This window comes from Hyla sarda, chromosome 2, assembly GCF_029499605.1.
Source record: "Hyla sarda isolate aHylSar1 chromosome 2, aHylSar1.hap1, whole genome shotgun sequence".
In the NCBI taxonomy this organism is placed as follows: Eukaryota; Metazoa; Chordata; class Amphibia; order Anura; family Hylidae; genus Hyla; species Hyla sarda.
Window position 1 is genome coordinate 159,181,627 of NC_079190.1, and position 16,685 is coordinate 159,198,311.

At 42.4% G+C, this 16,685-nt stretch overlaps 1 protein-coding gene across 1 annotated transcript; it reads left to right on the plus strand.

Annotated features, from left to right (window-relative positions):
- Positions 1-2,472: 2,472 nt before the first annotated feature.
- Positions 2,473-16,237, plus strand: LOC130355469 (DNA dC->dU-editing enzyme APOBEC3-like). The gene is made up of 4 exons (XM_056555625.1): positions 2,473-2,678; positions 5,326-5,885; positions 9,557-9,599; positions 15,948-16,237. The coding sequence occupies exons 1-4, from the start codon at positions 2,591-2,593 to the stop codon at positions 16,136-16,138; spliced, it is 882 nt and encodes a 293-aa protein (XP_056411600.1). The 5' UTR covers positions 2,473-2,590; the 3' UTR covers positions 16,139-16,237.
- Positions 16,238-16,685: the final 448 nt, after the last annotated feature.

Below are 16,685 nucleotides of genomic sequence, written 5' to 3' on the forward strand. Positions count from 1 at the left end.
AGTCTTCTTCTTATCATCCCCAATCCAATGGGCAAGTAGAAAGAATTAATCAGGTCCTGGGTGACTATTTACGGCATTTTGTTTCCTCCCGCCAGGATGACTGGGCAGATCTTCTACCATGGGCCGAATTCTCATACAACTTCAGAATCTCCGAATCTTCTGCTAAGTCCCCATTTTTCGTGGTGTACGGCCGTCACCCTCTTCCCCCCCTCCCTACCCCCTTGCCCTCTGGTTTGCCCGCTGTGGATGAAGTAACTCGTGATCTTTCCACCATATGGAAAGAGACCCAAAATTCTCTTTTACAGGCTTCATCCCGGATGAAAAGATTTGCCGATAAGAAAAGAAGAACTCCCCCCATTTTTGCTCCCGGAGACAAGGTATGGCTCTCCGCTAAATATGTCCGCTTTCGTGTCCCCAGTTACAAACTGGGACCACGCTATCTTGGTCCTTTCAAAGTCTTGTGCCAGATTAACCCTGTCTCTTACAAACTCCTTCTTCCTCCTTCTCTTCGTATTCCCAATGCCTTCCATGTCTCTCTCCTTAAACCACTCATCATTAACCGCTTCTCTCCCAAACTTGTTTCTCCCACTCCTGTTTCCGATTCTTCTGACGTCTTCTCCGTGAAGGAGATTCTGGCCTCCAAGACGGTCAGAGGAAAAAAAATTTTTGGGGTGGATTGGGAAGGCTGTGGCCCAGAAGAGAGATCCTGGGAACCTGAGGACAACATCCTAGACAAAAGTCTTGTCCTCAGGTTCTCAGGCTCCAAGAAGAGGGGGAGACCCAAGCGGGGGGTACTGTTACGCCGAGCGCTCCGGGTCCCCGCTCCTCCCCGGAGCGCTCGCAACATCCTCGCATTTGCAGCGCCCCGGTCAGACCTGCTGACCGGGTGCGCTGCAATACCTCTCTCAGCCGGGATGCGATTCGCGATGTGGGAGGCGCCCGCTCGCGATGCGCATCCCGGCTCCCGTACCTGACTCGCTCTCCGTCAGTCTTGTCCCGGCGCGCGCGGCCCCGCTCCTTAGGGCGTGCGCGCGCCGGGTCTCTGCTATTTAAAGGGCCACTGATTGGCGCAGCAGGCTTAATTAGTGTGTTCACCTGTGCACTCCCTATTTATACCTCACTTCCCCTGCACTCCCTCGCCGGATCTTGTTGCCATTGTGCCAGTGAAAGCGTTTCCTTGTGTGTTCCTAGCCTGTGTTCCAGACCTCCTGCCGTTGCCCCTGACTACGATCCTTGCTGCCTGCCCTGACCTTCTGCTACGTCCGACCTTGCTCTTGTCTACTCCCTTGTACCGCGCCTATCTTCAGCAGTCAGAGAGGTTGAGCCGTTGCTGGTGGATACGACCTGGTTGCTACCGCCGCTGCAAGACCATCCCGCTTTGCGGCGGGCTCTGGTGAATACCAGTAGCAACTTAGAACCGGTCCACCAGCACGGTCCACGCCAATCCCTCTCTGGCACAGAGGATCCACCTCCAGCCAGCCGAATCGTGACATTATCTCTATCCTGTAGGGAGGGTAGGGATCCTCCAGGCGATGTAAGTGTGTGCGTGTGTGTTGTCTGTGTCTTGTTATATCAGCAGGGGGTGGACCCACGTCTGCCGGCTGTAATGGTGATGTGTTGCGGATCATTTACTCCTTTGTCCCTGGGTGGTGTGGGCTTTATCTCCAGCTGTATGGTATTTTATTTATGTATTGTATTGTTCACATAAAAGTTATAAAATAAAACCTTTAAAAAAAAATAAAAGTAAATTATGATTGGATATTTTTTTCAGCTCAAGAAGAGTATACCATTATACAGAATTAAGTCAAGTCTAAAAAGTTTGGAATTCTATGGAAAGAAAACAAAACAAAAAAATATGGCTCTGAATTTATCTTGTGTGAGCTTAGCTTCACGTAACTGCAGAAATGCAGGCTGTCATGAAGCAAAGTATTGATATGGCTTTTCTTAGAAGACAGGTTTTCTTTTTAAAAGACCTCATTCTGATTTAGAGAGTGCTCCTTTTACCTTCTAATTGCATACTCCTGAAAATCTTCTGTATAGAAGGAAGGAAGTCGGACGCAGGGAGGACAGTAAGTCACAATATGTTTGAATGTTCTGGCGGAGTTAGTTTGTGCTCTGACACTATGGAAACTATCGGCTTGGTCCTACATGTGGTATTTGCAGCTGGTATATATTTCTAATTATAAGAACAAATCTAAAGGTAAATAGTGTATGTTGTGGCAGCCATCAATTTAATATAAATGTATTAATTGTAAATCCAACATTACTTTCAAGATATTGTTATGCACTCTGCCCTCGTAGGTGTTTTCTTCGTAGACACAGCATTGAGATTCCCAGCAGAAAAAGCTTGACTCCATATAGGAGTTAAAGGGTGTATACATGGGGATTCCTTACACTCTGCTAAAGGTTACTAGCATAAAGTTTGCCTGTGATAGATGTTTTTAAGCACATCAGCAAACCATAACAGCTCCATAGTTTGTAAAGAGGCTGTCAGCAAAATAGTATGCAACATAGCTTTGTAGTGAGCTAGGAGCAAACTAAAGAAGCTTTAAAGAAATGTAGTTTCACACAAGCAAGGGGAAGTCACGTGATGTGGGCAGTAGGACCGCCCAGCTTCCTTCATGAAAACAGCAAGATGAACGGAGTAACAGAAGGAAGAAAAACAAGAAAACCATGCAGTAAGTTTCGTATGGAATGTTACTGTATATCTTAAGTTTTGAGGGTGCAGGGGGTTTAAAAAAAAAATTGTAGAGCGTGGGATAAGCTCAGAAGAGGAGGAGCACCATTGAGCTTTTGGAAAGAGAATTTGTTTGTAATGGTAGGCAGGGGCCATGTGCATTTACAAAGCCCCCGTGGTGCCAGAACAGTGGACCTCCCCCACATGTGACCCCATTTTGGAAACCCCACCCCTCACAGAATTTAAAAAGGAGTGCAGTGAGCATTTACACCCCACTGGCGTTTGACAGATCTTTGTAACAGTGGGCTGTTTTACGGACCACTGTTCCAAAAATCTGTCAGACACCTGTGGGGCATAAATGCTCACTGTACCTTTTATTATGTGAGGGGTGTAGTTTCCAAAATGGGGTCACATGTGGGGGGGGGGGGTCCATTGTTCTGGCACTATGGGGGCTTTGTAAACACACGTGGCCTTCAATTCCGGACAAATTTTCTCTTCAAAATCCCAATGGCGCTCCTTCTGTTCTGAGCATTGTAGTGCCCCAGTTCTTACTCAGAAGAAATGGGGCTACAAATTTTGGGGGTCTTTTTTTCCTTTTACTGCTTGTAAAAATAAGTATGGGGCAACACCAACATGTTAGTGTAAAATTTTTCTTTTTTTTACACTAACAGGCTGGTGTAGCCCCCAACTTTTCCTTTTCATAAGGGGTAAAAGGAGAAAAAGCCTCCCAAAATTTGTAGTGCAATTTCTCCCGAGTACAGGAATACCCCATATGTGGCACTAAACTGTTTCCTTCAAATACGACAGGGCTCCGAACTGAGAGAGCGCCATGCGCATTTGAGGACTAAATTAGGGATTGCATAGGGGTGGACATAGGGGTATTCTACGCCAGTGATTGCAAAACAGGGTGCCTCCAGCTTTTGCTAAATTCCCAGCATGCCTGAACAGTCAGTGGCTGTCCAGAAATGCTGGGAGTTGTTGTTTTGCAACAGAAGAATTTGCCGCAGCCCAAACTTGAAGCAGGAAATTTACTGTAAACCTGCCTGTGTGAATGTACCCTGTACATTCACATGGGGGGGGGGGGGGGGGCAAACCTCCAGCTGTTTCAAAACTACAACTCCCAGCATGCACTGACAGACCGTGCATGCTGGAGTTGTACTTTTGCAACAGCTGGAGGCACACTGGTTGGAAAACTTTCAGTTTGGTTCTGTTACCTAACTCAGTATTTTCCAACCAGTGTGCCTCCAACTGTTGCAAAACTACAACTCCCAGCATGTACTGATCACCGAAGGGAGATGTAGTTATGGAACAGCTGGAGGTACGCAACTACAACTCCCAGCATGCCGAGACAGCTGTTTGCTGTCTGGGCATGCTGGGATTTGCAGTTTTTCAGCATCTGGAGGGCTACAGTTTCTAGACTAGTGCACAGTGATCTACAAACTGTGGACCTCCAGATGTTGCAAAACTACAAATCCCAGCATGCCCAGACAGCAAACAGCTATGTGGGCATGCTAGGAGTTGTAGTTTTGCAAGATCTGGAGGGACATAGTTTAGAGACCATTGTATTGTGGTCTCAAACTGTAGCCCTCCAGCTGTTGCAAAACTACATATTCCAGCAAGCCTCAGACTGTAGCCCTCCAGGCCAACTTACCGGCTTCCGTAGGATCCTGGGAGCCGTCCTCTTCTGCCGCACATCGACGCCCGCCGATCACCGTCGCCCGCAGCCTCCGGACGGGTAAGTGATCTTCGGCGTTTTGCCCTGCCTATTGTGGGTGGGCAGGACGGGGAAAACGAAAGTTAACCCCCCCCGATCTGCTATTGGTGGTCGCATCTACACCACCATTAGCAGGGATAGGAGGGGTGGCACCCCTGCCACCTCACTCCTATCCCTTCAGGGGGATCGTAGGTGTCTTAGACAACCGCGATCCCCCTTATATTCCGGGTCACTATAGACCCATATGACCCGGAATAGGCGCAATTCACAAGTGTGAATTCACTTGCGATTTGCGCCGATCGCCAACATGGGGGGGACCCCCCTGGGCATTTGCGCGGGGTGGCTGCTGATAGATATCAGCAGTCACCCAGACGGGGACCGAAATTCCCACGAGTGTATGAATACGTCCTGGGTCCTTAAGTACCAGAAAGCCAGGGCGTATCCATATGCCCTAGGTCCTTAAGGGGTTAAAGTTCTGCATAGATCATATCTAGTTCCGACTCATTTACATGTCCTCTTTCCCTCGGTCTCCCCACTCTGTTTTCGGGGATGTCCAGATGAAGGTACTATGTTACATATATGGCTGACATGTCCTCATGTAATTACCTTTTTGAGGGCTATTTTGCCCCTAATATACTCAGTCACGGGTAAGTACTTGACTCTTCACCCTGCGGTCTGCCTACTGGGACATAAACCGGAGGGTGTGTCTAACACACTTTTCCTCTCCGTCAGGATACTATAGAACGATTTAATAAGATCTGGGGCCCTTGGACTTCTGTAGATTTTCTTTACAGCGGCCCACATCCCATAGGTTTTTTTGCGGTACTAACAAAAACAAATGCAAGTGATGAATGCAAAGTAAACATTCTTATGTGTTAAAAAGTTCGCCTTGAATATATACTTCATTAACATATCTTATCCTAATTTCTTGCAGTTACAATAGACAAGACATTGTTCATCAGGAAATTTTTATCGGAAGAAGAATTTAATAATAACTTTAATACTGTGGATTTGGTGAAAAACACATTGGTGTGTTTCAGCCTTGAGGACAAGAAACCACCATGGAAGCTATGGGGTTATGCTTACAACAATCCAAGAGTTGAGCATGCGGAGATAATTGTTTTACGGGAACTCTCAAAATTTTTTGGTGCAAATCCTACAAAAATTGAGACTGAATATAAAATCACATTATATGCATCCTACAGTCCCTGCCTTAATTGTTGTGAAGAAGTATGCAAATTTCTCATTAACAGCAAAGAAAAAATAATCATGAACTTAAATATTTCCAAATTTTATAACTTTCATGATTATGACAATAAAATCAGTTTAAAAATGATGAGAGAAAATGGAGTATGCATTAAAATGATGAATATGGAAGAATATAAGGCATGTTTTTATCTTTTTGTGGATCCAAACGAGCAGTTTAAACCTTGTGAAGAGTTAGACATTCAGTGTGAAAGAAATGAAATTGAACTGGATCATCTTTGGAGTGAGGTACAGTGGGACTGGGAACAGAAAAGTAGTACATAAGTAACTAAGGTGTATGCCATAAACAGGAGGAGAAATAGGCAGTAGTGTACTTAAAAGGGAGGAATATTCACCAAAGGCAAAGTTTCAGCTATGGAGACAAAATGTTGAGACCTTTTTATATAATAAAAGCCAGTTTGGGCATAGCAAAGTAAATAGCGCTGCAGAATCTGTAGGCGCTATATAAAGAAAAAAATAAATAAATAGTATTAATGCCCGAGCCCAAATCTGGCATGTGTCTCTAAGTGGTAATACCTCTGACATGCTTTTACTTAATGACACAATTCTGGGATTGTTTTTTGCGAAATATTCTACTTTATATTAGTGGTAAATCTTTGTTGATTCATGCAACTTTTTTGAAAAACTTCAAAATCTTATGAAAAATGTAAAAAGTTCTGATGTTTTCAAATTAATTTTTATGGCATTCACTGTATAGTAAAAAGAAATTATTCTATAGGTCGGTACGATTATGGCAATATCCAATATAAATACAGTGACCCCCCGACCTACGATGGCCCCGACATACGATAATTTCAACATGCGATGGCCTCTCAGAGGCCATCGCATGTTGAAGGCCGCATCAACATACGATGCTTTTGTATGTCGGGGTCATCGCATAAATGGCTATCCGGCAGCGCTGACTGCTTCAGCTGCCACCGGATAGCCGTTTACGGTGCCCCGTGTGCTCCAGTGATGGTCTCCTACCTGTCCTCGAGGCTCCGGAGTGTCCTCTTCGGGATCCCCTCCATCGCCGTCATCATGTCGCTGCGCACGCCGTCCCGTCATCCAATAGGAGCGGCGTGCGTAGTGACGTGATGATGGCGAGGAGAGAGCGACGTACCCAGGCAACAGAGACGTTCTGTAGCGGCGAGGACACCATGGGGATGCGGCGACAGCGATGGAGCACAACATCCAGGGCAGCGGTGACCAACGTTGACGGGTCCGGAGCGGCGGGGACATACATACGATGGTTTCAACAAACGTTGGTTCATTTGGAACGGATTACCATCGTATGTTGAGGGACCACTGTATAACTTTTTATGTTCTTTTTACTTTTCCAAACAAAATCCTTTTTTTCCCCTTTTTTTTGTGTTGCTATAACTTTTTTATTCTTCCTCCATCATTGTGTGAGGGCCTATTTTTTGCGGGACAAGCTGTACTTTTTATTGGTACCATTTTTGCAATTTATGTTACCTTTTATCTTTTTTACTCCACGTTTTTGACCCAAAAACTTTTTTAGAGCGTTCACCATGCGGTATACATAATATTATCATTTTATTGTTCAAATCATTACTGGTTATACTACATCTGTACTGCAACACAGTATAACTGTCAGTGTGTACACTGACATGCATCCTGTGCAATACAGCTTTTGGCTGGACCTCACAGGCGGCAGTACTAGACAGGAGGCCAGCAGACAGGAGGCCAACAGCTGGCCTCCTGCTTCCATGGCAACCAATGGGATCCCATGATCGCATTGTGGAATCACCCCCTTCCCATAGATTTTGTGGGTTAATGCTGCAGAGACTTGCGCAATCCCGGTCAAGGCAGCGGCGGCGGGACCCCGGCTGTGATTGACAGCCTGGTCTTGCTGGAAGTATGCATACATTGCCAGGAAGTATGCATACCTCTAGTTGGGCAAACATGTCAACAACTGGGACGTATGCATACGTCCTGGGGCAGGAAGGGGTTAAAGTGTACCTGTCACTTTAAAACTTTTGAAATGTAACTACTATATAAATTATCTGACAGCATAGAAAATAGTAGTATAAAAAACTTACACATTTATTTCAGAAAATGACATCCCAATAAAGTGCATGTACTATGTTTCAGCCTCAGCATAGGCCTTTGTAAAGCATTCTGAGGCCAAAACATAGTAAATGTCATAAATGTGTACGTTTTTGTACTACTTTTTGATGCTATCAGCCTATTTTCTGTTTTGAAATATAGGATAGAAAAAAAAAGAGAGAGGACAGCGCCTCGTGTAATTCCGTGGGATCAGTGGTCCCTAGGTCTCAGGGTGGTAGTATGCTCACCTTGGGTGAACCCTGTGTTCATGCATATAACCCCTCCGTGTTGGGGTAAGATGTGCGGTCGATGTCCTTGAGGGGGTCGGCAAGTAGACAGGATTATAACTGAAGAAAAGAAGCTGGTGATGGCTCTGCTCGATCAGGTTAATTCACAGGAGTCCAGATGTAAAGAGCATCAAAATTTTATTGACACAAAAACAATAGGACAGACCATTAGCAAAGTACAAGATGCGTTTCGGGAGTAAATTCTCCCTTTTTCAATTGTGAGAAATGGCTGTCTGATGAGATGGGGCCAAATACAGGAATATGTACAGTTGAATTTGGCGCCAAGGGGGAGGTCAGAGTTCACATGGGTGGTCGTTTGTCGTGGGTGTCACAAAGGTTATGAAATATCTTTTACAGAAAACTTAATAAAAGTTACCATGTGTTGTAATAAAAATATAGGAGGGGACATATATTGAATAAAGTATTTGAAATGAACAAAAATTAGTGCTTTCGTGTTTATTCCAAAAAGTCTTCACATTCTGTTCAATGGAGAAATAAAAACGAGGCTTGGTATTCCTCGGACTGGAGCGAGGTCCTGGTGTGTGTACTGCCATCCTTTCAAGGGATCCTGTAAAAGATCTTTCATAACCTGTGTGACACCCACACAAGCGACCACATATGTGAACTCTGACCTCCCCCTTGGCACCAAATTCAACTGTACATATTCCTGTATTTTGTCCCATTTCTCACAATTGAAAAAAGGGAGGATTTACTCCCGAAACACATCTTGTACTTTGCTAATGTTCTGTCCTATTGTATTTTATGTCAATACAATTTTGATACTCTTTACATCTGGACTCCTGTGAATTAACCTTATCGAGCAGTGCCATCGCCAGCTTTTTTTTCTTCAGTTATAGTCCCATTTTCTCTTTTGTATGTTTTTAATCAAACGTGGCTAGAACTAGCAGTCCCACAGACTTATATTGAGAGTTTGTCTGTCATGTGGCACAAAGCTGGGAGAGAACACAGCATACAGTTCTCCCGACTCGTTCTTGCAATAAGTTAGGGTCTGACCATTCAGACCATGACCAATCAAAAAACTTTTGATGTGTACCCATTTCACTAATAAACATTCAAATGAATATAATACATCAGTATTTCCCAAGCACACTCATCAAGCACCCCCAACAGGTCATGTTTTCAGGATATCCTTAGTCTTTCACAGGTGATATAACTGTGGTGATGCCTTATTCACTGACTATAATTATATCACCTGTGAAAGACTAAAAAAAAATCCTGAAAACATGACCTGTTGGGGGGTACTTGAGGAAAACACTAATACATGAACAGGCCAAATCTGCCAAAGTGTTACATGCCTTTTTCTAGTAACTCCACTGGCTAATAGAAGGGGTCTGGGCAGACCCTCTGAAATGTATTTGATATGGCCTAAAAAGGCATATAAAAATGGCTGTCCAGGTGAGACAATAACTTTATATGAAAACTTACTTATTCAGACATATTAACATAAATTATGTAATCTTAAGAACTGTTCCATAACATCTTAAGAACAAAGAGTTCCATAACAGCCATATAGTATTCTAACTAAATCTCTTTGTATTCCAGGAATTTGAAGACTATTTATTCAGGAGGAGGAGACCAAACTCAGGTAACTATCATTACAGCAGATGATCTGCCTTTTATGTGTCCAAGTATGGCGTTATGGCCTCCCCAGCTACTCCATTGGGTGTATTTATACCTTGGGTGTACAACGTGTTTGGTCTATAATCCACAGTCAGATATACTACTTCCAGGGCCAAGATAACCCATTTATCACAAAAAGTACAGCACATTTATAGTTCAGTTACAAATCAAATATTACCCATGCTACACCATTATTCAATTTTGATAAACTGCAGTAAATGTATTGTGAATGAACTTTCTGGCAAGGTATGTACATACAGGCAACAAGGGCATGTATCTATGATGTTAATAGACTCATCAAGATCTATAATGTTGTTATGCACACTTGACCATCATTCCATACAAACTCTCCCTCAATGTTGCTGAGCTAGTGAAAAAGTATGGGGTTCTTGGGAACCCAATTAATGATCATGGAGGTCACTGTCAGTGTTTCCAGAGTTCAATCATATTTTATGTATTCTGTGGAGAATACTGTTCAGCACCTTTAGTGAAGTAGACTTAGCAAGGGAAACTGGTCCTATGAATTAACAGGTCATCCAGGATTAGAAAAAATGTGGTGTTTCTTAAAAAACAAAAAACAGCACCACACCTGTCCTCAGTCTGTCTGTGGTATTGCAGCTCAGTTTCATTGAAGTTAATAGAGCCAAGGTGTAATACCACACCTAACCTGAGGAAAGGTGTGGTGCTGTGTTTCAAAGAAATCCGCTCTGTTTTTCTATTCCTGAATAACCCCTTTAAGTTATTTGACCGCTGTCAACTTTTATACCATGGATGCGAAGACCAACCAACCACTTTACCAATAAACAGAGAAATGTAGGCTGGGCCTCCATGAGGATGCTGGCGAGCCACAATAAAATCTAATTTTGCAATAATTTTGAAATACCGAAACGTACACTCACCGAAGGACATTTATTTATTTTTTTTGTTGTCAAGGGGGTTTGAATAAACCTAAGGCAATTATATTATAAGGGAGATTTATCAAACCTTGGTCAAAAATACAGTGTAGCAGCTGCCCATAGCAAAAGATTCCAGCTTAAAGATGAAATCTGATTGGCTGATAAGGGCAACCGCTCCACTGTTGCTTTGCACAAGATTTGATAAATATCCCCCATTTTTTCGTGGTGCCCGGCTTGTTTTAGGGTAAAAAAAGTTTTACAAAAAATAAAACCTGACAAACATATGTCAACGTGACCTAGGGCAGTGTTTCTCAAGCGCGGTCATCAAGAACCCCCCAACAGGTCATGTTTTCTGGATTTCCTTAGGGTGCGTTCACACGCAGTAAATGAAGAGTAATTCACGTGAAAAATTTACGGGCGGGAAAAAAGAATTTTATTTCTGCGTGAAATTCGCACGCAATTTACGCGCGGACATGGGGGAGAAAGAAGTGAAGGGTTTTTCAGCCATTTCCGTGCAAATTGCGGGCAAATTATCCACGAATTCCGCGCAAAAACGATGTCGGGCGGAATTTTTTTTAACCATTGACTTCAATTGATTTCTGCTAGCGGATTCCGCTTGAAGAATGAACATGTTCTTTCTTCAAAAGTAACGGAATTCAGCGTTGGAATTCTGCTAGCAGAATTTCCGCAGTGTGAACAGGACAGCGGAAATAACATTAAAGTCAATGGGCAGAGGAGAAAGGCATTAATTTGGAGCGTAGAATTCAAGAGGAATTACTTGAGTAAATTCCTCTTGAATTACTCTGTGTGAACGCACCCTTAGTCTTTCACAGGAGATATAATTATGGTCAGTGAATCACCACAGTTGTAAAAGACTAAGGAAATCCTGAAAACATGACCTGTTGGGGGTTCTTGAGGACCACGCTTGAGAAACACTGCCCTAGGTCACGTTGACATATGTTTGTCAGGTTTTATTTTTTGTAAAACTTTTGTTACCCTAAAACAACACCACGAAAAAATGGGGGATATTTATCAAATCTTGTGCAAAGCAACAGTGGAGCGGTTGCCCTTATCAGCCAATCAGATTTCAGCTTTAATTTTTTTTAAATGCCTAATAAATTATAAAAGCTGGAATCTTTTGCTATGGGCAGATGCTACACTGTATTTTTGACCAAGGTTTGATAAATCTCCCCTATAATATAATTGCCTTAGGTTTATTCAAACCCCCTTGACAAAAAAAATAATTAAATAAATAAAAATGTCCTTCGGTGAGTGTACGTTTCGGTATTTCAAAATTATTGCAAAATGAGATTTGTGGCTCACCAGCATCCTCATGGAGGCCCAGCCTACATTTCTCTGTTTATTGGTAAAGTGGTTGGTTGGTCTTGGGGGTTCTTGAGGACCGCGCTTGAGAAACACTGCCCTATGGGGGAGATATACCAAACTTGTGCAGAGGAAACGTTGACCCGTTGCTCATAGCAACCAGATTGCTTCTTGTATTTTAAGTAATCTGATTTGCTATTTGCAACTGATCAACTTGCACAGGTTTTGATAACTCTACCCCCTAGTTTTGGCGTATATCTGATCCATATACTCTTTGGCATCTCTCTGTACAACTTTTCTCTGTGCAATAAGATCTATGATGCCAATTGTACAGAAAAAGGACATGTGACTTAAATGGGTACTCCTGTGGAAATTTTTTTTTTTTTTATCAACTAATGCCAGAAAGTTAAATAGATTTGTAAATTACTTTAATATAGAAATCTTAACCCTTCCAGTACTTATCAGCTGCTGTTTACTACAAAGAAGGTTGAGTTGTTCTTTTCAGTCTGCCAACAGTGCTCTCTGCTGCCATCTCGGTCTGTGTCAGGAACTGTCCTGAGAAGGAGAGGTTTGCTATGGGCATTTGCTTCTACTCTGAACAGTTTCTGACACAGACAGGTGTCAGCAGAGAGCCCTGTGGTCAGACAGAAAAGAACTTCACAACTTCTTCTGTAGTATACAGCAGATGAAAAGTAGTGGAAGAATTAAGATTTTTTAATAGAAGTAATTTACAAATCTGTTTAACTTTCTGAAGCCAGTTGATATGCAAAAATTGTTTTCCACCAGAGTACCCCTTTAAATCTTTCTGTCTTTTTAGATAAGCAGACTCTTCCGATTGACATTTATTGAGGCTTTTATATGGCTCAATGATTGTGCAGCTCTTCACTTATATCACTGCCATCTGCAAATCAGCTGTTTACACAAAGAGATATGCAGCATACAAACAATGATTTTTAGGGCCGCACGTTTCCAGCGATCAGCAGAGAAATGAGCAATTGCTCGTTTTTCAGTTGATGGGGCAATAATAGGCCTGTTTAGCCAATATTCTCCCTGTGTTAGGCAAGGGATTTCCCTGAGATTTGTTCCCCACCAGCAAAAAACTGGCACTGATTTTCCCTATTTTTCTGGTGTTTTTCCTGGTGTGTGGAAACAGTCTGTTTTGTCCCCTGTGGCAGTTCTCAGGGTACCACTCTGTGGGTCGGATGCTGAGCACCCGGTCCACAGAGTGTAGGGAGGTGAGGAGTGATTATAGCATCACTCCTCACCTCCCCCGGCCATATAGTATACAGGGGGCATAGTGTACCCGTGTATACTATTTACAGGAGCTGGGAATCCTGTCTCCAGACTGACAGGACTCCCTGCTCCTATAGCCCTTTTGGGCAGTGTACAGTATGTACAGCTATCTATAGATAGCTGTATATAGTGTATACAGAAGACGAGGTCGGCTTACCTCTCTCGCTCCCTGTCCCCACGTAGCTAAGCCAGGCTGGTAAGGGTGTGAGGCTCTGTTCACATTGTCCGTTTTGTATAATGTGAACAGAACCTTCTGGCAGTGTCCTCCCAGACAGGGAGACTCCAGCTGTTGCTTAACAACAACTCCCAGCATGCCGGGAATTGTAGTTTTGCCCCAATTGGAGGCTTCCTGATTGGTAAGACATTGCATTATGGGCGCTCTCCCTAGCGGAGAGTGCCAAAAATGTCCTAACCAATTTTTTGTTTGTTTTTTTCTTCTGGTTTCAGATCCGTGTATGCAGAGGATTACGGCGGATGAACTGGATTTTTTTTTCCTTTTAATTAAATGGTTAACGAGGGCTGTGGGGGAGTATTTTAAATAAAATAATTTTTCCAATGTGTCTTTTTTTAAATAGAATTTTCAGGCTTAGCAGTGGAGGCGGTCTTATTGATGGAATGCATTACTAAGCTGGGGCTAAGAGTTAGCCCCCAAAACAGCTAGAGCTAACCCCCCAATTATTACCCCGGTACCCACCACCACAGGGTGGTCAGGAAGAGCCGGTACCAACAGGCCCGAGCGTCAAAAATGGCGCTCCTTGGCCTAGATGGTAACAGGCTGATGTTATTTAGGATGGGGAGGACTAGTAACAATGCTCCTTGTGCACCCTGGTAATGTCAGGCTGTTGCTGCCTGGTTGGTATCTGGCTGAGAATAAAAATACAGAGAACCCCTATGCGTTTAAAAGAGAGCCATTTTTGATGCTCCAGGCCTGTTGGTACCCCTGTGGCGTTGGGTACCAGGGTAATAATTGGGATTTAGCGCTAGCTGTTTTTGGGGCTAACGCTAAGCCCTGGCTTACCAATGGATTCCATCAATGAGATGGCATCCACTACTTAGCCTGAAAATTCTATAAAACAAATAAAAATAAAAAAACAACACATTGGAAAATTTATTTTATTAAAAAACCACTCCCCCACAGCCCTCATTAACCATTTTATTAAAAGAAGAAAAATCCAGTTCATCCGCTGTAATCCATCGTAATCCTCTGTATACAGCCTGACATTACCAGGATCTGAAACGAGAAGAAAAAAAAATTTTTAATTTGGTTAGACCACCCATAATGCCTTTGGCTGTCTGGGTATGCTGGGAGTTGTAGTTTAGCAACAACTGGAGTTTCCCTGTCTGGGAGGGCACTGCCAGAAGGGTCTGTTCACATTATACAAAACGGACAATGTGAACAGAGCCTCAGACAAACCAGCCTGGCTCCTGTCTGTAGCCCCACCCCTAATGAGGTCATCACTTGGGGCAGAGCTACACTGACCCAGCTGGGACTGGAGGGAGGTAAGTGGACCTTGTCTTCTGTATACACTATATACAGCCATCTATAGATAGCTGTATATATTGTATACCGCCCAAAAGGGTTAACCTACACTGTCCAGCAGTTTAAGTTAACTCTTTCCTTGCCGGGCTGGTGCATAGCGGGTTAAGGGGTTAAGTGAGCCAGCAATGGGTATACTGTATACACATTGCAGGCTCAATATTAGAGATGAGCGAACTTACAGTAAATTCGATTTGTCACGAATTTCTCGGCTCGGCAGTTGATGACTTTTCCTGCATAAATTTGTTCAGCTTTCAGGTGCTCCTGTGGGCTGGAAAAGGTGGATACAGTCCTAGGAGAATCGGAGTATAGCGGAGTATAGTGCGGGCAGGGGACCAGACAAGTATGGCTGTCGCTGCTTCTATAGCTAATACCAGAGGATTGCAGCGGGTGTCAGAAGTGACACCCGCTGCAATCTGTAAATTAGTACAGGTACTACTAATCCCATCATGGAACACTGTAATATCTACAAAAAAGTAAAAAAAAAAAAAGTAAAAAAAAAAAAAAACACATTTTGTTCAACACATTATTAAAATCCATTATTAATAAAAAGTTTAACAAAATATATTTTTTATAATTCATTAATTTTACATTTAAATGGTCTCTTTCTACATTTTTATTATTGATGGCTACATGTTTAGTTTTCTGCCGCCCACATAAATTGAACCCTGTTTAAAAATTAATAAAAATTTTGTTATAAAAAAAATAAATTTGTTAAATACTATTTTTTCCATCACTACTGTATCTTTTTTCTTATTTTTTAATGGTACCTTATGAAATTTTATTTAAAAATGTATCCCCATCACTCCAAAAAAGAATGAAAACCGCTGGCAAAAACGCCAAAGTTAAAACCCTCATGGTGTTTTTCTGGGCGTTTTTCACTCTCATAGACTTCCATGGAAGGAAAATGCCAAGATTTGCCCGATAAACGCCAAACTAGGAAAAATGCACAAAGCATTAAAAAACAAAAACAACAAAAAAATGCCGAAATGAAAAATGCCAAGTGGATCTGCAATTTTGCAGTTCACTATTGACTTGCAGCTAACATCTGGCCGTTGCGTGTTTTTTTTTTTTTTTAACAGAAAAACCCTGTGCGGCAAAATGGGCGTTTTTATCAGCGTTTTTGCCTGAAAAACCTCAGTGGAATTCTAGCCTAAAAGTTTCAATAAAAATGTAGCATTAATTATGTAAGCATGAATGTAGGTGTGTCAGTGATGAGTTACTTTAATTTACCTTAATGCATTTAAATTTTTTTTTTAAACAGTTTTTTTTGCTTCAGAGGATTTTTCACCCGGTCATAACAACAATGCACTCATCAGACTGCAAGAAGACATTGCAACACCAAAGAAGAATAAACAAGAGAAGGAATCACAGGCAAAGACGCCAGTGAAGTTGCCCCCCTTGAAATATATAGATTGCAAAGAAACACTTAAGAGAAAGCTCACATTTGATTAACCAGAATTTAGCTTTCAAAGACATGCAACTCCGCTTATAAACCCATAAAGTTAAATGGTACCTGTCACCATCAATGAAATTTAATATATTATAGATAAGTCTATTTAAAATTACTTTTCTGATATACTTAATAAAAAAAATTTAACTTTATGTGGTAAATTAACTCCTAAAAGTTTGGTCACAAAACTTCTGGTCCTACCTGCAGTTGTCACGTGCAGCGGCAAGTCAGAAAATGCAGGTGAAACCTCAGATCAGCAGTGCATAGAGTAGAGCTGCAACGATTAATTGATAAAATCAATTAAATTCGATAACGGAATTAGTTGTCGACGAATCCAGTTATCGAATAATCGCCCGATTCGTTGTCCCCGGCGGCAGTGAATGAATGAAGCCGACATGTCCCGCATGTACTGCAACAAACCCAGAAATAATGTACAAATGGAAGCACACCATGGGTATTCAATTAATGCAAAAATATAACAATCTTTATTAGGAGCACATGATTGACATAGTAGAAAAAACAACAATAATGACAGACACAGAAAAATAA